We start from the raw sequence: 21473 nt of genomic DNA on the forward strand, positions 1-21473 counted from the left end.
TGTGATTCTTGTCTTCCTGTTCTGTGATTCTTGTCTTCCTGTTCTGTGATTCTTGTCTTCTTGTGCTCTGATTGTTTCTCAGGTCGATTTTGTGGCTCATGACGATATCCCATACTCCTCAGCAGGAACTGAGGACGTCTACAAACACATCAAGGAGGCAGGTGTGTATGTGTGTGTGTGTGTATGTGTGTGTATGTGTGTGTGTATGTGTGTGTAAAGCTCTATTCAGAATCAGTTTCAGGTATCCAAACGTCTGGAGATTCTTGTATTAGCCGAAATGTATAGAATGTTCCGCCGGCTTTCAGCAGCGACAATTTGATTAGATGTTACATTTTAAGAACGCTCCCCCACGTGCCCGTAGGAGGGGTGCAGCGTGTTATGTTTGTTACTGTTCACTGACTGCAACGAGTTGTTGTGTACCGTTTTGCTAGTTTGAAGAAAATAGATGAAAAATGTAATTCTGTTTTGCCAGAATTGTGCTGTAGTCTTTGAAGGCGTTACATCTCCTCTGCTTGAACAAATGACTGTATGGCCTCAACACTCTCCTCCTAAGCAAGTCATTTGATTGGTTTGACGTGTTGTGAGGAATCACTCATTTACAATGGGGTTTACACCACTTTTTAGAGACTTTCTGCCATTGACTTCAGCAGGCTTTCAGATTAGGGAAGGATGATTGTCGACGATCAGTGTGTGTGTGCGCATGTTCAACTGTGTGGGTGTTTATTTGTAATACAGTGCCTTGCGAAAGTATTCGGCCCCCTTGAATTTGCGACCTTTTGCCACATTTCAGGCTTCAAACATAAAGATATAAAACTGTATTTTTTTGTGAAGAATCAACAAGTGGGACACAATCATGAAGTGGAACGACATTTATTGGATATTTCAAACTTTTTTATCAAATCAAAAACTGAAAAATTGGGCGTGCAAAATTATTCAGCTCCTTTACTTTCAGTGCAGCAAACTCTCTCCAGAAGTTCAGTGAGGATCTCTGAATGATCCAATGTTGACCTAAATGACTAATGATGATAAATACAATCCACCTGTGTGTAATCAAGTCTCCGTATAAATGCACCTGCACTGTGATAGTCTCAGAGGTCCGTTAAAAGCGCAGAGAGCATCATGAAGAACAAGGAACACACCAGGCAGGTCCGAGATACTGTTGTGAAGAAGTTTAAAGCCGGATTTGGATACAAAAATATTTCCCAAGCTTTAAACATCCCAAGGAGCACTGTGCAAGCGATAATATTGAAATCGAAGGAGTATCAGATCACTGCAAATCTACCAAAACCTGGCCGTCCCTCTAAACTTTCAGCTCATACAAGGAGACTGATCAGAGATGCAGCCATGAGGCCCATGATCACTCTGGATGAACTGCAGAGATCTACAGCTGAGGTTTGAGACTCTGTCCATAGGACAACCATCAGTCGTATATTGCACAAATCTTGCCTTTATGGAAGAGTGGCAAGAAGAAAGCCATTTCTTAAAGATATCCATAAAACGTGGCGTTTAAAGTTTGCCACAAGCCACCTGGGAGACACACCAAACATGTGGAAGAAGGTGCTCTGGTCAGATGAAACTAAAATGGAACTTTTTGGCAACAATGCATAACGTTATGTTTGGCGTAAAAGCAACACAGCTCATCACCCTGAACACACCCATCCCCACTGTCAAACATGGTGGTGGCAGCATCATGGTTTGGGCCTGCTTTTCTTCAGCAGGGACAGGGAAGATGGTTCAAATTGATGGGAAGATGGATGGAGCCAAATACAGGACCATTCTGGAAGAAAACCTGATGGAGTCTGCAAAAGACCTGAGACTGGGACGGAGATTTGTCTTCCAACAAGACAATGATCCAAAACATAAAGCAAAATCTACAATGGAATGGTTCAAAAATAAACATATCCAGGTGTTAGAATGGCCAAGTCAAAGTCCAGACCTGAATCCATTCGAGAATCTGTGGAAAGAACTGAAAACTGCTGTTCACAAATGGTCTCCATCCAACCTCACTGAGCTCGAGCTGTTTTGCAAGGAGGAATGGGGAAAAATTTCAGTCTCTCGATGTGCAAAACTGATAGAGACATACCCCAAGCGACTTACAGCTGTAATCGCAGCAAAAGGTGGCGCTACAAAGTATTAACTTAAGGGGGCTGAATAATTTTGCACGCCCAAATTTTTCAGATTTTGATTTGTTAAAAAAGTTTGAAATATCCAATAAATGTCGTTCCACTTCATGATTGTGTCCCACTTGTTGTTGATTCTTCACAAAAAAATACAGTTTTATATCTTTATGTTTGAAGCCTGAAATGTGGCAAAAGGTCGCAAAGTTCAAGGGGGCCGAATACTTTCTCAAGGCACTGTATATTTAGAATATGTGTGGGTGTTTATTTGTAATATATTTAGAATATGTGTGGGTGTTTATTTATAAAATATTTAGAATATGTGTGGGTGTTTATAATATATTTAGAATATGTGTGGGTGTTTATAATATATTTAGAATATGTGTGGGTGTTTATAATATATTTAGAATATGTGTGGGTGTTTATAATATATTTAGAATATGTGTGGGTGTTTATTTGTAATATATTTAGAATATGTGTGGGTGTTTATTTATAATATATTTAGAATATGTGTGGGTGTTTATTTATAATATATTTAGAATATGTGTGGGTGTTTATTTGTAATATATTTAGAATATGTGTGGCTGTTTTATTTATAATATATTTATAATATGTGTGGGTGTTTAGTTGTAATATATTTAGAATATGTGTGGTTGTTTATTGGTAATATATTTAGAATATGTGTGGGTGTTTATAATATATTTAGAATATGTGTGGATGTTTATTTATAATATGTACGTGTGTGTGTGTTCCAGGCATGTTCGTGCCGACCCAGCGGACAGAGGGTATCTCGACCTCTGACCTGATCACTCGTATCGTACGAGACTACGACCTCTACGCTAGACGCAACCTACAGCGAGGCTACACCGCTAAAGAGCTCAACGTCAGCTTCATCAACGTAAGTGTGTGTGTCTGTGCGCTGTCTACCCTTAACAGAACTGTCGCTTGTGTGTGTCTGTGCGCTGTCTACCCTTAACAGAACTGTCGCGCATGTGTGTCCGTGTACACTTAGAACACAACTGATAACTGTCAAAAATCACAGACATACAGTACAGCCAACCTCCCTCCACCCTCCTTCCACCAACCTCCCTCTCTTCAACCTCCCTCTCTCCAACCTCCCTCTCTTCAACCTCCCTCCCTCTCTTCAACCTCCCTCTCTTCAACCTCCCTCTCTTCAACCTCCCTCCCTTCAACCTCCCCCTCTTCAACCTCCCTCCCTTCAACTTCCCTCTCTCCAACCTCCCTCTCTTCAACCTCCCTCTCTTCAACCTCCCTCCCTTCAACCTCCCTCTCTTCAACCTCCCTCTCTTCAACCTCCCTCCCTTCAACCTCCCTCCCTTCAACCTCCCTCTCTCCAACCTCCCTCCCTTCAACCTCCCTCTCTTCAACCTCCCTCTCTTCAACCTCCCTCTCTTCACCCTCCCTCCCTTCAACCTCCCTCCCATCTCCCTCCCTTCAACCTCCTTCCCTTCAACCTCCCTCCCTTCAACCTCCCTCTCTTCAACCTCCCTCTCTTCAACCTCCCTCTCTCCAATCTCCCTCCCTTCAACCTCCCTCTCTTCAACCTCCCTCTCTTCAACCTCCCTCCCTTCAACGTCCCTCTCTCCAACCTCCCTCTCTCCAACCTCCCTCTCTTCAACCTCCCTCTCTTCAACCTCCCTCTCTCCAATCTCCCTCTCTTCAATCTCCCTCTCTTCAACCTCCCTCCATTCAACCTCCCTCCCTTCAACCTCCCTCTCTTCAACCTCCCTCCCTTCAACCTCCCTCTCTTCAACCTCCCTCTCTCCAACCTCCCTCTCTTCAACCTCCCTCCCTTCAACCTCCCTCTCTTCAACCTCCCTCTCTCCAACCTCCCTCTCTTCAATCTCCCTCTCTTCAACCTCCCTCCCTTCAACCTCCCTCCCTTCAACCTCCCTCCCTTCAACCTCCCTCTCTTCAACCTCCCTCCCTTCAACTCCCCTCCCTTCAACCTCCCTCTCTTCAACCTCCCTCTAACCTTCCTCAGGAGAAGAAGTACCGCCTGCAGAATCAGGTGGACCGTATGAAGGAGGCAACATTTCTCCAACCTTCCTACAACCTTCCTACAAACTCCCTCCAACAGTCCTACAACCTTCCTCCACCCTCCGCCCAACCTTCCTCCAATCTCCCCCCAAGCTCCCTCCCACCTTCCTCTAACCTTCCGTTCACCCCCAACCTCCCTCCAACCTGTTGATCATATCACTCCATCATTTTACGTCCTCCCTTTTCTCCATCCTTTCTTTTAGTTTATCTCAACTAGGGTGAACATGATAGGAGATATTGTACAGCGATCGACTGCAGTGTGACTTTTTGCAGTGTGACTTTTTGCAGTGTGACATCCAGTGAGCAGGCCTACAGTGTTACAGAGCTCTCCAGATAGAGACTGACTTCATGGACAAACAGACACAGTTCTCTGTGCTTATATAATAACATAATAGACTGTGTCTGCCCTATGCATTCTGTTTCTAGCTGCATCAAATTGGTGAATGCACCAATTTGTAAGTCGCTCTGGATAAGAGCGTCTGCTAAATGACTTAAATGTAATGTAAATGTAAACATGGTGCCTGCTGACTGACTGTGCCCTAGTGGAGACTTAACAGAGAGAAACACTGCCCTCTAGAGGAGTTGTAGTGTAGCTGCATCCTTCCTGGGTGACGAGGAGAGATGGCTACTTAAGACTATTGAAATGCACCCCGTTGCCATAGCGACTGCATAAATGAATGGATGTTACACCATTTCAACAATGGTAACACCAAGGAATTCAGCTCCCTCCCTCCAACTCCCTCCAACATCTCTCCAACCTCCCCCCAACCTCCCTTCAACTTTCCTCCAACCTTCCTGCCTCCCTTCCTTCAATTTTCCTCCAACCTCGCTCCAACTTCTTCCAACCTCCCTCCAACATTTCCCCAATCTTCCTGCCTCCCTCTCTCATTCCTTCAACTTTCCTCCAACCTCTCTCCAACCTTCTACCAATCTCGCTCCCTCCAACCTCTCTCCAAGCTCCCTCCAACATTCCTCCATCTTCTCCCAACCTCCAACCTTCCCCAACCTTCCTCTCTCCCTACAACCTCTCTCCCTCCAACCTCCATCCAACCTCCATCCAACCTTCCTCAGGAGAAGAAGTACTGCCTTCAGAACCAGGTGGACCGTATGAAGGAGAAGGTGAAGACGGTGGAGGAGAAGAGTAAACACTTTGTCTACCGCGTGGAGGAGAAGAGCCATGACCTCATACAGAAGTGGGAGGAGAAATCACGGGAGTTCATTGGTAACTTTCTGGAACTGTTCGGCCCAGATGGAACATGGGTAAGTAAGGCCTGTCTCTCATGCTCCGCTCATGCAAATTTTACAATCAGTCATCTGACATGTCACTTCCTTGTCCACAAATCTAATCTGTGAACTAAACTGTGTACCTCCAACTAGACTAGTCTTTGAAGTGAAAGTACTCTCACATACCGGTCTCTGTCTCTCTCTGACTTTCTCTCTCTCTCTCTCTCTCTCTCTCTCTCTCTCTCTCTCTCTCTCTCTCTCTCCATCCCTCCACCATATCCTCGCTATCCCTCCACCCTATCCTCTCTCCTCTCTCCCCTACCCCCCTCCCTCCATCCCTCTCTATCCCTCCCCCTATCCTCTCTCCACTCCTTCCCTTCCTCTCTTTCCATCACTCTCCTCTCGCCCTCTCTCTCTCTCCATCCCTCTACCCCCCCCCAACAGAAACAGGTGTTTAGTGAGCGTAGTGGTCGGATGATCTCCTATGCCACGTCACCTCGCGGGTCACCTAGCAACAGTCCACCCAGGCAACTGTCTCCATCCCGTTCCCCATCTCCTCCCTCTTGCTGGTCTCGGCCCAGGCCAGCCTCCCCCTCCTCACCCAAAGAGGCCTCAGCCTCCTTCAGTAGCATGAGTGAAGAAGATGAGAACGACGAGTAGTGCCCCCCGGACTGTGGAACACATGCCATGTCCAAAACAACTGGGAAATCGGAAATTATTGACTTCCAACTTTAGTAAATTCAAAACCATTTAGAACGTTAACTAACTCGGAATTCCAAATCGGAAACTCTGACATCTTTCTAGAATTTCCTGAAGGTCCCCCCCCCACACACACACTCTATGATCTTCTTCCACACACTGACAGTAATGATGGGATGCTGAAACTGTATCTTCCAGGAAGTAGATATACAAGACAGAGGTGGGTCATGGGAAATGTAGTCTAGTGCTTCAGCACAAAGAAGCCATCACAGTCTCTGTTGCCTGGGCAATGAAGTAGATGGGAGTGTAGAGAAGATGATGCGACTGATCTGTTTTCAATTGCTCAGGTCTGACAGAGGCAGTAAATAAAATAGTGCCTGTTGATCATATCACTTCATCCTTTTATGTCCTCCCTTTTTCTCTATCCTTTCTTTTTTAAATCTCATTGTGAGAACAACTAGGGTGAACATGATAGGAGATATTGTACAGCGATCGACTGCAGTGTGACTTTTTGCAGTGTGGCATCCAGTGAGCAGGCCTACACTGTTACAGAGCTCTCCAGATAGAGACTGACTTCATGGACAAACATACACAGTTCTCTGTGCTTATAGAATAATATAATAGACTGTGTCTGCCCTATGCATTCTGTTTCTAGCTGCATCATTCTGTAACATGGTGCCTGCTGACTGACTGTGCCCTAGTGGAGACTTAACAGAGAGAAACACTGCCCTCTAGAGGAGTTGTAGTGTAGCTGCATCCTTCCTGGGAGACAAGGAGAGATGGCTACTTAAGACTATTGAAATGCACCCCACTGAATCATTCATTAATTTGCCATAGGGACTGTATAAATTATGTATGTAACATTTTTTGTGGGGGGGGGGGGGGGGCAGGTAGGTTAGCAGTTAAGAGTGTTGGGGGCCTGTAACTGAAATGTCGCTGGTTCGAATCCTCGAGTTCACTAGGTGAAACCTCGAGCTGGCGAGGTGAAACATCTGTTGATGTGCCCTTGAGCTAGGTACTGAACCCTAATTTCTCTGGATAAGAGCGTCTGCTAAATTACTCAACAATGGTAACAACATGGAACTCAGTACCTGATTGGTGATTGCATAATTAACAGAACATTTGGAACTTCAGTATCAGGGAGGTTTATAATAATAATTATAATATATGCCATTTAGCAGACGAGGTTTGTCTCCCCCCTTTCCCAATGTGGCCGCCTGCCCGGCCCTTCTCTTGTAAACAGCTACAGAAACTGATCAATTCAGTAGCATTTAGAATGTACAATTGGGACTGAGCTTATTCCGGGACCTTCCTTAGAGACCGGAGAACAACGGTTATAGTCCCAGTATGGCCAGTGTTATCCACAAAGCCCTGGCGTGGCCATAGAATCAGGTGGCTGGAACAAAAACCAGTACCGGCCATTTGTGGATTGGCTTGTTCACCTCTGCTGTGGTAGAATCAAGAGGGTCTCTGGCCTAGCTAGTCACAACACCACACAGAACTGTGAACTCTTCAACTCAATGTCTCTCGCTATGACACAACTGTTCCACAGCAGAAAGCCACATGAAACCACTTGCTACCACACAACTCCTGATCCGCCTCAGAGAGGTTCTTGTCCTGTATGTAACCTAGGTAACCCAGCACTGAATGTCTGTTTCTGTTTGTTATGTTCTTATTTTATAATGGCTTCATATGTAAATAAATAGAAAAGGAAAGTCATTGAAAGAGAAGCAGCTTGGTGATTGTTTCCTCTCAATTTCTCTCTCTTTTTCAGCAGATACAGACTTGCACACAATCTCTCTCTCTCTCTCTCTCTCTCTCTCTCTCTCTCTCTCTCTCTCTCTCTCTCTCTCTCTCTCTCTCTCTACCTCTCTCTCTCTCTCTCTCTCTCTCTCTGTCCCTCTCTCTCTCTCTCTCTGTCTCTTTCTCTCTCTCTCTGTCTCTCTACCTCTGTATCTCTCTCTCTACCTCTCTCTCTCTCTGTCTCTCTACCTCTCTCTCTCTCTACCTCTCTACCTCTCTCTCTCTCCCTCTCTCTCTGTCTCTCTCTACCTCTCTCTCTGTCTCTCTCTGTCTCTCTCTCTCTCTACCTCTCTCTCTCTCTCTCTCTACCTCTCTCTCTCTCTCTACCTCTCTCTCTCTCTCCCTACCTCTCTCTCTACCTCTCTCTCTACTCTCTCTCTCTCTCTCTCTCTCTCTCTCTACCTCTCTCTCTCTCTCTACCTCTCTCTCTCTCTCTACCTCTCTCTCTCTCTCTACCTCTCTCTCACACACACACACACAGTTCTTCTTTTTACTGTAGGTTTGAATGATTTACAGTAGGTACTGCAGTAGGTATTACAGTAGGTATTGCAGTAGGTATTGTAGTAGGTATTACAGTAGGTATTGTAGTAGGTATTACAGTAGGTATTGTAGTAGGTATTACAGTAGGTATTGTAGTAGGTATTACAGTAGGTATTGTAGTAGGTATTACAGTAGGTATTGTAGTAGGTATTACAGTAGGTATTACAGTAGGTATTACAGTAGGTATTGTAGTAGGTATTACAGTAGGTATTACAGTAGGTATTACAGTAGGTATTACAGTAGGTACTGCAGTAGGTATTACAGTAGGTACTGCAGTAGGTGTTCAAGTGGGTATTACAATAGGTATTACAGTAGGTATTCTATTAGGTATTACAGTAGGTATTCTATTAGGTATTCTATTAGGTATTACAGTAGGTATTCTATTAGGTATTACATTAGGTATTCTATTAGGTATTCTATTAGGTATTACAGTAGGTATTCTATTAGGTATTACATTAGGTATTCTATTAGGTATTCTATTAGGTATTACAGTAGGTATTCTATTAGGTATTACAGTAGGTATTACAGTAGGTATTGTAGTAGGTATTGTAGTAGGTATTACAGTAGGTATTCTATTAGGTATTACAGTAGGTATTCTATTAGGTATTACAGTAGGTATTACAGTAGGTATTGTAGTAGGTATTGTAGTAGGTATTACAGTAGGTATTCTAGTAGGTATTACAGTAGGTATTCTATTAGGTATTACAGTAGGTATTCTATTAGGTATTACAGTAGGTATTCTAGTAGGTATTACAGTAGGTATTCTATTAGGTATTACATTAGGTATTCTATTAGGTATTACAGTAGGTATTCTATTAGGTATTCTATTAGGTATTACAGTAGGTATTCTATTAGGTATTACAGTAGGTATTCTATTAGGTATTACAGTAGGTATTCTATTAGTGTAACGACGTTCGTCTGTTGTATGAAGAGAGTCAGACCGAAATGCAGCGTGTAGGTTACTCATGACTTTAATGAAGATAAATGCAGTACATGAAATAACTGTATAAGAAAACAACAAACGGAACGTGAACTAATTACAGCCTATCTGGTGACTAACACAGAGACAGGTACAATCACCCACAAAATACAACGCGCACTCAGGCTACCTAAATACGGTTCCCAATCCGAGACAACGAGAAACAGCTGACTCCAATTGAGAATCGCCTCAGGCAGCCAAGCCTAACTAGACACACCCCTAATCATACACAATCCCAATTACTACAAACCCCAATACGAAAACACAACATATAAACCCATGTCACACCCTGGCTTACCCAAACATATACCAAAAACACAAAATATAATGACCAGGGCGTGACAATTAGGTATTACAGTAGGTATTCTATTAGGTATTACAGTAGGTATTAAAGTGGGTATTACAGTAGGTATTACAGTAGGTATTCTATTAGGTATTACATTAGGTATTGTAGTAGGTATTAAAGTGGGTATTACAGTAGGTATTACAGTAGGTATTCTATTAGGTATTACAGTAGGTATTGTAGTAGGTATTACAGTAGGTATTCTATTAGGTATTACAGTAGGTATTCTATTAGGTATTACAGTAGGTATTACAGTAGGTATTGTAGTAGGTATTCTAGTAGGTATTACAGTATGTATTGTAGTAGGTATTACAGTAGGTATTCTATTAGGTATTACAGTAGGTATTGTAGTAGGTATTACAGTAGGTATTCTAGTAGGTATTACAGTAGGTATTCTATTAGGTATTACAGTAGGTATTCTAGTAGGTATTACAGTAGGTATTCTATTAGGTATTACAGTAGGTATTCTCGTAGGTATTACAGTAGGTATTCTATTAGGTATTACAGTAGGTATTACAGTAGGTATTGTAGTAGGTATTCTAGTAGATATTCTAGTAGGTATTACAGTAGGTATTACAGTAGGTATTCTATTAGGTATTACAGTAGGTATTCTATTTTAGGTATTCTATTAGATATTACAGTAGGTATTGTATTAGGTATTCTAGTAGGTATTCTAGTAGGTATTGTAGTAAGTATTCTAGTAGGTATTACAGTAGGTATTGTAGTAGGTATTACAGTAAGTATTACAGTGGGTATTACAATAGGTATTACAGTAGGTATTGTAGTAGGTATTACAGTAGGTATTACAGTAGATATTCTATTAGGTATTACAGTAAGTATTACAGTGGGTATTACAGTAGGTATTACAGTAGGTATTGTAGTAGGTATTCTATTAGGTATTACAGTAGGTATTGTAGTAGGTATTCTATTAGGTATTACAGTAGGTATTCTAGTAGGTATTACAGTAGGTATTGTAGTAGGTATTACAGTAAGTATTACAGTGGGTATTACAATAGGTATTACAGTAGGTATGTAGTAGGTATTACAGTAGATATTATATTAGGTATTACAGTAAGTATTACAGTGGGTATTACAGTAGGTATTACAGTAGGTATTGTAGTAGGTATTGTAGTAGGTATTACAGTAGGTATTACAGTGGGTATTACAGTAGGTATTACAGTGGGTATTACAGTAGGTATTGTAGTAGGTATTACAGTGGGTATTACAGTAGGTATTGTAGTAGGTATTCTAGTAGGTATTACAGTATGTATTGTAGTAGGTATTACAGTAGGTATTCTATTAGGTATTACAGTAGGTATTGTAGTAGGTATTACAGTAGGTATTCTAGTAGGTATTACAGTAGGTATTCTAGTAGGTATTACAGTAGGTATTCTATTAGGTATTACAGTAGGTATTACAGTAGGTATTGTAGTAGGTATTGTAGTAGGTATTACAGTAGGTATTCTATTAGGTATTACAGTAGCTATTATATTAGGTATTACAGTAGGTATTCTATTAGGTATTACAGTAGGTATTCTATTAGGTATTCTATTAGGTATTACAGTAGGTATTGTAGTAGGTATTCTAGTAGATATTACAGTAGGTATTCCATTAGGTATTCTATTAGATATTACAGTAGGTATTGTATTAGGTATTCTAGTAGGTATTCTAGTAGGTATTACAGTATGTATTGTAGTAGGTATTCTATTAGGTATTACAGTAGGTATTGTAGTAGGTATTCTATTAGGTATTACAGTAGGTATTGTAGTAGGTATTCTAGTAGGTATTACAGTAGGTATTGTAGTGGGTATTACAGTAAGTATTACAGTGGGTATTACAGTAGGTATTACAGTAGGTATTGTAGTAGGTATTGTAGTAGATATTACAGTAGATATTCTATTAGGTATTACAGTAAGTATTACAGTGGGTATTACAGTAGGTATTACAGTAGGTATTGTAGTAGGTATTGTAGTAGGTATTACATTAGGTATTACAGTGGGTATTACAGTAGGTATTACAGTGGGTATTACAGTAGGTATTGTAGTAGATATTACAGTAGGTATTCTAGTAGGTATTACATGTATTACAGTGGGTATTACAGTAGGTATTATAGTGGGTATTACAGTAGGTATTCTATTAGTTATTACAGTAGGTATTCTATTGGGTATTACAGTAGGTATTGTAGTAGGTATTCTATTAGTTATTACAGTAGGTATTATATTGGGTATTACAGTAGGTATTGTATTAGGTTTTACAGTTGGTATTATATTAGTTATTACAGTAGGTATTGTATTAGGTTTCACAGTAGGTATTCTGTAGGTTTTACAGTAGTTATTCTAGTAGGTATTACAGTAGGTATTGTAGTAGGTATTACAGTAAGTATTACAGTGGGTATTACAATAGGTATTACAGTAGGTATGTAGTAGGTATTACAGTAGATATTATATTAGGTATTACAGTAAGTATTACAGTGGGTATTACAGTAGGTATTACAGTAGGTATTGTAGTAGGTATTGTAGTAGGTATTACAGTAGGTATTACAGTGGGTATTACAGTAGGTATTACAGTGGGTATTACAGTAGGTATTGTAGTAGGTATTACAGTGGGTATTACAGTAGGTATTGTAGTAGGTATTCTAGTAGGTATTACAGTATGTATTGTAGTAGGTATTTAGGTATTCTATTAGGTATTACAGTAGGTATTGTAGTAGGTATTACAGTAGGTATTCTAGTAGGTATTACAGTAGGTATTCTAGTAGGTATTACAGTAGGTATTCTATTAGGTATTACAGTAGGTATTACAGTAGGTATTGTAGTAGGTATTACAGTAGGTATTCTATTAGGTATTACAGTAGCTATTATATTAGGTATTACAGTAGGTATTCTATTAGGTATTACAGTAGGTATTCTATTAGGTATTCTATTAGGTATTACAGTAGGTATTGTAGTAGGTATTCTAGTAGATATTACAGTAGGTATTCCATTAGGTATTCTATTAGATATTACAGTAGGTATTGTATTAGGTATTCTAGTAGGTATTCTAGTAGGTATTACAGTATGTATTGTAGTAGGTATTCTATTAGGTATTACAGTAGGTATTGTAGTAGGTATTCTATTAGGTATTACAGTAGGTATTGTAGTAGGTATTCTAGTAGGTATTACAGTAGGTATTGTAGTGGGTATTACAGTAAGTATTACAGTGGGTATTACAGTAGGTATTACAGTAGGTATTGTAGTAGGTATTGTAGTAGATATTACAGTAGATATTCTATTAGGTATTACAGTAAGTATTACAGTGGGTATTACAGTAGGTATTACAGTAGGTATTGTAGTAGGTATTGTAGTAGGTATTACATTAGGTATTACAGTGGGTATTACAGTAGGTATTACAGTGGGTATTACAGTAGGTATTGTAGTAGATATTACAGTAGGTATTCTAGTAGGTATTACATGTATTACAGTGGGTATTACAGTAGGTATTATAGTGGGTATTACAGTAGGTATTCTATTAGTTATTACAGTAGGTATTCTATTGGGTATTACAGTAGGTATTGTAGTAGGTATTCTATTAGTTATTACAGTAGGTATTATATTGGGTATTACAGTAGGTATTGTATTAGGTTTTACAGTTGGTATTATATTAGTTATTACAGTAGGTATTGTATTAGGTTTCACAGTAGGTATTCTGTAGGTTTTACAGTAGTTATTGCAACTTTATCTCATGCTGAATACCTCTACAGTATGTTGTTGTATTGTGTTGTATAAGCTAACCGCTACTGTACCATGTATGCATCCACAAGTTACTGTTTGTTTTGTGGTAACATACATATGCATTATCTTTCTCTACAGGGAGAATGTCATTAATGCCAAGTGGTCAGTCATCTCCTTACATCAGTGATACAGTAGGATAAATGAGAAATCTACTTCGATTTATTAAAAAATAATAATGATTAAATTTGACATTTCAATGTTTCCATTGCATTTACAACTCTACCGATAGTTTTGTCACAAAAACTGTAAAATAAATAAATATATATATATATGCTCTGTAGCCAACAGCTTGCAGATACAGTGCAGGTAGGCTAATCTACATATTGGATAAGAGCGAGAATTTGTCAAACGGCAGTCAAACATCAATGATCATGTCACCAGAATTACACCCTCGATATTTATTGGAAAGGAGCATCAAGATCACAGTGCACTTTCACCACCCTGTGAAGTTCATCGTAACTTATTTCATCTGTAGCCTAATAAACTACATGGTTTTCCGAGTCGTAGTGGGAGGACCACACAACAAGTTCTTCGACATGATGGTAATATCAATATTTGTGCATAAAGCTGTTTCCCTCACCATTTCTTGCATAAAAAAAGATCCCATCATGTCGAACAAAGTAATTATCCGTCTGAATTTATAAAAATTTATTTTTACCATACTTAACTTTCCTTCCAAAAAATGGCAATTATTTCACTCATATTGTAATTAATTATAGATCATATTTAATAGAAATCTTGAAACACTGGACAGTTACTTTAAATACAAGGCTGAGTCAGTGTGGCGTCGTTAGCGATAGTCTTGGTGAGATAATGAGAATGTTCATAGTTGCTTGCCGGGTTGATGGTGCCACGTGACGTAGCCTTCACGCCCTGAACATAGATTGCTTTGTATGTTTCTATTTTTCGTTTGGTCAGGGTGTGATGTGGGTGGGTTTTCTATGTTGTATGTCTAGGTGTTGTGTTTCTATGTTTTGGCCTTGTATGGTTCCCAATCAGAGGCAGCTGGTTATCGTTGTCTCTGATTGAGAACCATACTTAGGTATTCTGTTTTCCCACTCTTGTTTGTGGGTGGTTGTTTTCTGTTTAGTGTCACCTTGCAGAACTGTTTAGTTTCTTCCATTCACTTCGTTATTTTGTTTTGTGTGTTCAGTTAATAAATTAACATGGACACTTACCACGCTGCGCATTGGTCCCATATTTCATACTCGTCGCCAGACGATGCAGAGATCCATTACAGGTTATCTGCATGAACCCTAGTTTCCATAATGAGTCAGAAATATACAAATTGGCTTAATTATTTATTTACTAACAAAATAAATCACAGAAATACATAAACAAACAGATATTGGTTACTAACAATGATAGAAAAGTCCCTAGCGGACTAAGCCAATATGACGGCTTGGTGGACAAAAAGGAGAATAGTTGTAATTTATTTATTTACGCCCATATGTCGTTGTCTTCTTCACTGTTGGAATCCTTGATAGTCCTTTAGGGTTCATCAGGGTCTCTGGTTAACATTCCCAGGGGTCACAATGTCTTTCATGGATGTACGTGGTTAAATTGGATACTTCAGAGTACCGTTTGGAAGTGTTCTCATAGATGCGGCAACGTTTGTTGGTATTCTTGTTCTACATTTACGTCATTTCTAGCTGCAGACTAGTAATTATACGTCTAAGATTTGCTCTTATTCTGTAGTGATCGATAGTCTCAGAGTTGAACCATTTCCAGACGTGTAGCCAATGGTCCGCATGGTATGGTCTTGTCCTTTGGTAGAGTTGTAGTGCCAACTATTTCAACATGTTGCGTCAGCTGCATGTTTTCTAGACTTCGAAATTCAACCATTTGCAACCCTAGCTTAGTTTGCGTGGTCTGCTGTGAATTTCATCAGGATTTTATACATGTCAGTAGAAAGGGGCGGTTTCATGATGCCGACGGAATGTCAATGCTCACGTGGGCGTGGCCACTGACGAGCTAATTTTCATATGAAAATTCATACTCTCATTTAGAAGGTTAACACATTGCATCTTTTCACAAATAGTTTAATCACATATGTTTCACAATATTTAGATGTAAACCTGACAGCTGAGAAATGTACACTTTAAGACAGGGGTGTCAAAGTCAAATGGACGGAGGGCCAAATAAAAAATTTAGCTACAAGCCGAGGGCCGGACTGTTCGAATGTTCATTGAAAATTTTTAAATGACGCATATAGTCTAGTGAACCTAATTGAACCTACTGAAAACCTAACAAATATATTCCAATATGATCAGATAAATAAAGCAATATTTTCTTATGGCTCTGTCAGTAATCTTTAATTTTCAACAGACACAAAAGACAAATTTCCTTTATATAAAAATCCCCATAACATGAACATTAAATGAAAGAAACCGGTATTCAAGGCACCATCAGTAGCCTATATTTTCTATTTTAGCAAAAGTGGGCTAAATTTACTTCAAAGAAAAAAACAATAATAGCAATTTTCTATCATCCACTCAACTGAAATATTTTTAAAATATAATTGGATTGAAATACAATAAAATAAAGTGCAAAAATCTATTAATCAAAAACAACACTTTGTTTAAGGAGAAGTAACATGCAGTGAAAACAAATATTAAACTTTAACTTTTAAACTTGAACTGAGTAAAAACTCTAAATATGTGATTGCACAGTAATGTTCACTTGTTTGAGGTTGAGGGTGATACTTGGTGGTGTCCCATCTTTTCCACAAGTTCATCAATGTTCGGGGTAAGGCTCTGAGCTGAGGAAATCCTCAGAATTGAGTGGAGGTGTTCAGCAGTAAGTCGACTTCTGTGTGATGTTTTGTTCAAGTTCATCAAAGAAAACAGTTGTTCACACAGGTATGTGCTGCCAAACATAGACAACGTTTGAGCAGCCTGGATGCGCAGCTGGGGCATTGTGTCGGGAGGAAACGGGCGAACTCCGCAGCACCCACTGCCGCATATTTTGCCCTCAGTGCATCATTGCATTGGAGGTCAATCAACTCCATTTGGAGGTTTGGTGGTGAGCTTTCCACGTCAACAGCAAATGGGTTACCGAGCAGTTCCAACCTGCTTTTTGTGCTTCAAAGTCAGCAAATCGGCGTCGAAAGTCAGCGGCAAGCATACCTATTTTATCAGCCAACTGTGCGCTCGGGAACGCACTGGTAGAGAGCTTCTCTTTCATGGTCTGGCAGCTGGGAAAGTGGCTCAAATTTTCTTTCCGCATCTGCGTCTCCCACAGAGTCAGTTTGGTTTTAAATGCCTTCACTGTACTGTACATATCAGAGATGACACGATCCCGACCCTGCAGCTGCAAGTTCATTGCATTCAGATGACTCGTAATGTCACACAGAAAAGCCATTTCACACAGAAACATTTCGTCTCGGAGTTGTGTTGTGTCTTTCCCTTTGCTGTCCAAGAACAGACAAATCTCCTCACGAAGCTCGAAACATCTTTGAAGCACCTTTCCCTGGCTTAGCCATCGCACCTCTGTGTGATAAGGCAAATCACCATGCTCCGTTTCTAACTCCGTCAGAAATGCCTTGAACTGGCGGTGATTCAAACCTTTGGCTCTGATAAAGTTAACTGTGCGCGTGATGATGCTCATTACATGCTCCATTTTCAAGGCTTTACCGTACAACGCTTCCTGGTGTATGATACAATGATAAGCTGTCAGCTCACCTGTCGCGTTTTCCTCTTGCATCTTTTCCCGTCCGCTCCTGTGTCCACACATCGCAGGTGCTCCGTCGGTTGTCAAACCCACGAGTTTTTCCCAAGGCAGCTCCATCTCATTTACACATCTTGACACCTCTTCATACAAATCATGCCCCGTAGTTGTGCCATGCATAGGACGTAAAGCCAAAAACTCCTCTGTCACGCTTAGGCTGGAGTCCACTCCGCGGATGAAAATTGACAACTGGGCAATGTCAGAAATGTCGGTGCTCTCATCCACAGCCAAGGAATATGCAATGAAATCTTTTCCCTTTTTCACAAGCTGCTCTTTTAGATTGATGGACAACTGGTCTACTCTCTCGGCAATGGTGTTTCTGCTCAGACTCACATTTAAAAAGAGTTGCCTTTTTTCTGGGCAAACTTCGTCACAAACTTTAATCATGCAGTTTTTGATGAAATCCCCCTCCGTAAATGGCCGGGCTGATTTAGCGATCTCTTCTGCCAAAATAAAACTGGCCTTGACAGCAGCCTGGCCTTGTGATTTGGCTTTTTTGAACAGAGCCTGTCGAGATTTGAGGCCTCGTTTTAATTCCTCTGCCTTTTGTAGCCTTTGTTCCATGTCCATATTCTTGTTTTTGTCCGCGTGTTTCGTTTCATAATGTCGTCTCAGATTATACTCTTTCAGTACCGCCACACTTTCTCCACACAGAAGACACACAGGTTTTCCAGCTACCTCCGTGAACAAATACTCCGACTCCCACCTTGTTTGAAACCCCCGGTTCTCAGTGTCCACCTTCCGTTTTGCCATTTTTGATGGGTATCTGAAAGTTAATTTTACTGTGATGCTGACAACTGCTGTGCCAATAAATATTGAAATGAAGCAGCCTACTGCTCGGTGCGTCACCGTTGCATTGTGGGAAATGTAGTATTGGTGCGTGTAAAAGATCTGCGGGCTGCCGGCTTGCTGCGGTCTGCGGGCCGGTTCTAATAACAAATCAAGATCATCCCAGGGGCCGTAAAAAACCTTCTCGCGGGCCGGATGTGGCCCGCGGGCCTTGACTCTGACATATGTGCTTTAAGAGATACCTTTGTGTTTCTTATCCTTCGTGAGATCACCAAAATAAACACACTCATCTTAACTGTGTCCACAGACCATTCCCAAAAGTGTCAATATTGCTTAATTATCCCGTTTTGGGGATTTAAGAGTTTGGCCAAGTCTATCTTCAATACTGCATGGCAGTTTCTACCAGGTCTTTATGATCCTCCCCCCAGGACACGTCAGACACTCTCTTTCTGATAATAGAATAAAAATGCATCCGTTTGTTCTGGATTCTTTCAGTAACATAAATAACATACTTAATGCATAATAATTATATTTTGTTTATTCCCGTTGTTCCTGAAATGACTTAGTGTTCTTATACCCGAGTGGCGCAGTGGACAAAGGCACTGCATCGCAGTGTTGCGGTATGACCGGGAGTCCCATAGGGCGGCGCACAATTGGCCTAACGTCATCCAGGTTAGGGGAGGGTTTGTCAGGGGGGGGCTTTACTTGGCTCATCGCGCTCTAGCGACTCCTTGTGGCGGGCCGGGCTCCTGCAAGCAGACCTTGGTCATCAGTTGCACAGTGTTTCATGACACATTGGTGCAGCTGGCTTCCAGTAAAAGCAAGCAGATGTTAAGAAGCACGGCTTGGCAGGCCATGTTTCTGAGGACGCATGACTCGACCTTCGTCTCTCCCGAGCCCTTTGGGGAGTTTCAGCTACGAGACTAGATCGTAATCACAAAATTGGGAAGAAAGAGGGTATATATTGCAACAAATATTGAAATAAAATGTTCTTATAATGTTCATATAGTTTAATTTACTGCAAAACTCTCTTTTCTGTAACTTGCTGTCAGAGCATGCCACTGTAATCGTACCAATCGTTAACTATGACAACGGCCCAAACTGATGCCAGCTGTGCCCAATCAAAACTGTGTCCCCAAAGGGAGGAAGAGGAAAACATCTTTATTCCTTTTCTCCGTCGGATCTGAAACCAAACCATCAGCCTCCGTCTCAGCCTGATGCTTTGTAGGGGAAAGGAACACTAGTTATATTCCGTGGGACTGAACAAACAGACTGGAGCTGGACACTAATTTGGACGCTTATAAGAAATGCCGCTACGTCCTCCGACAAACCATCAAACAGGCAAAGCGTCAATACAGGACTAGGATGGAGTCCTACTAGACTGGCCCTGACGCTCGTCGGATGTGGCAATGTTTGCAAACTATTACGGCCTACAAAGGGAAACACAGCCACGAGCTGCTCAGTGAAGCGAGCCTACCCAACAAGTTAAAATGCCTTTTATGCACGCTTTGAGGCAAGCAACTCTGAAACATGCATGAGAGCACCAACTGTTCTGGATGACTGTGTGATCACACTTTTCAAATCCGATGTGAGCAAGACCTTCAAACAGGTCAAGCAGGTCACAAAGCCACTCGGCCAGACGGATTACCATGACGTGTACTATAAGTATACACAGACCGACTGGCAAGTGTCTGACATTTACAACCTTTCCCTGACCTAGTCTGTAATACCTACATGTTTCAAGCAGACCACCATAGTTGCTGTGCTCAAGAAAGGGAAGGTAACCTGCCTAAATGATTACCTCCCCGTAGCACTCAAGTCGGTAGCCATGAAGTGCTATGAAAGGCTCACAACCCCATTATCCCGGGAACCCTAGACCCACTCCAATTCGCATACCACCCCAACAGATGACGCAATCTCAATCGCACTCCACACTGCCCTTTCCCACCTGGACAAAAGGAACACCTATGTGAGAATGCTATTCATTGACTACAGCTCAGCGTTCAACACCATAAAGCTCACAAAGCTCATCATCCTCCACGCTGATCCTCCAATCGGGGGCCCCTCAGGGGTGCGTGCTCAGTCCCCTCCTGTACGGCCAGGCACGACTCCAACACCATCATTAAGTTTGCTGATGACAACAGTAGTAGGCCTGATCCCCGACAACAACGAGACAGTCTATAGGGGACGTCAGAGACGTGGCCGTGTGGTGCCAGGACACCAACCTCTCCCTGAACATGATCAAGACAAAAGGAGATGATTGTGGACTACAGGAGGACTGAGCACGCCCCCATTCTCATTGACGGGGCTGTAGTGGAGCAGGTTGAGTTTTTCAAGTTCCTTAGTATCCACATCACCAACAAACTAACATGGTCCAAGCCCCCCAAGAAAGTTGTGAAGAGGGCAGGACAAAACCTATTCCCAATCAGGAGACTGAAAAGATTTGGCATAGGTCCTCAAATCCTCAAAAGGTTCTACAGATGCACCAGAGAGCATCCTGACTAGTTGCATCACTGCCTGGCATGGAAACTGCTCAGGCCTCTGACCACAAGGCACTACAGAGGGTAGTGCGTACGGCACAGTACATCACCGAGGCCAAGCTTCCTGCCATCCAGGACCTCTATACCAGGCCGTGTCAGAGGAAAGCCCTAAAAATTGTCAAAGACTCCAGCCACCCAAGTAATAGACTCTTCTCTCTGCTACCGCACAGCAAGCGGTACCGGAGCACCAAGTCTAGGTCCAAGAGGCTTCAAAACAGCTTCTACCCCCAAGCCATAAGACTCTAGAACATCTAATTAAGTGGCTACCTAGACTATTTGCATTGCCCACCCCTCTTTTAAGCTGCTGCTACTCCGTTTATTATCTATGCATAGTCACTTTAATTACGACTAACCAGTGCCCCCGGACACTGACTCGGTACCAGTACCCCCTGAATATAGCCTCACTATTGTTATTTTACTGCTGCTATTTAATTATTTGTTAGTTTTCTTTGTTATTTTTCTTAAAACTGCATTGTTGGTTAAGGGCTTGTAAGTAAGCATTTCACTGTAAGGTACTGTAAGGTATTCGGTGCACGTGACAAATACAATTAGATTTGTAAGGGCTATTTGACCAAGGAGTGACGGAGTGCTGCATCAGATGACCTGGCCTCCAGAATCATCTCAACCCAATTGATATGGTTTGGTATGAGTTGAACCGCAGAGTGAAGGAAAAGCAGCCAACAAGTGCTCAGCATATGGGGGAACTCCTTCAACACTGTTGAAAAAGCATTCCAGGTGAAGCTGGTTGAGAGAATGCTAAGCATGTGCAAAGCTGTCATCAAGGCAAAGGGTGGCTACTTTGAAGGATCTCAAATACAACATTATTTGTCTGACACTTTGTTCTCTACATGATTCCATGAGTTATTTCATAGTTTTGGT

The 21473-nt window shown here is 41.4% G+C and overlaps 1 protein-coding gene across 5 annotated transcripts in view; it reads left to right on the top strand.

Moving 5' to 3' along the window:
• Nucleotides 1-6964, top strand: part of LOC124039477 (choline-phosphate cytidylyltransferase B-like) — a 34460-nt gene extending 27496 nt beyond the window's left edge. For 4 of the 5 annotated variants that reach the window (XM_046355482.1, XM_046355481.1, XM_046355485.1 and 1 more), the window contains exons 5-8: nt 83-161; nt 2873-3015; nt 5250-5438; nt 5847-6964. In XM_046355482.1, the coding sequence (XP_046211438.1) occupies nt 83-161; nt 2873-3015; nt 5250-5438; nt 5847-6062 (627 nt within the window). In that variant the 3' untranslated portion in view covers nt 6063-6964. Of the gene's footprint in view, nt 1-82; nt 162-2872; nt 3016-4122; nt 5439-5846 lie in introns of those variants that run through there. The other variant, XM_046355483.1, reaches the window with a different exon arrangement.
• The last annotated feature ends 14509 nt before the right edge of the window (nt 6965-21473 follow it).

Source organism: Oncorhynchus gorbuscha, linkage group LG07, assembly GCF_021184085.1.
Source record: "Oncorhynchus gorbuscha isolate QuinsamMale2020 ecotype Even-year linkage group LG07, OgorEven_v1.0, whole genome shotgun sequence".
Lineage (NCBI taxonomy): Eukaryota > Metazoa > Chordata > Actinopteri > Salmoniformes > Salmonidae > Oncorhynchus > Oncorhynchus gorbuscha.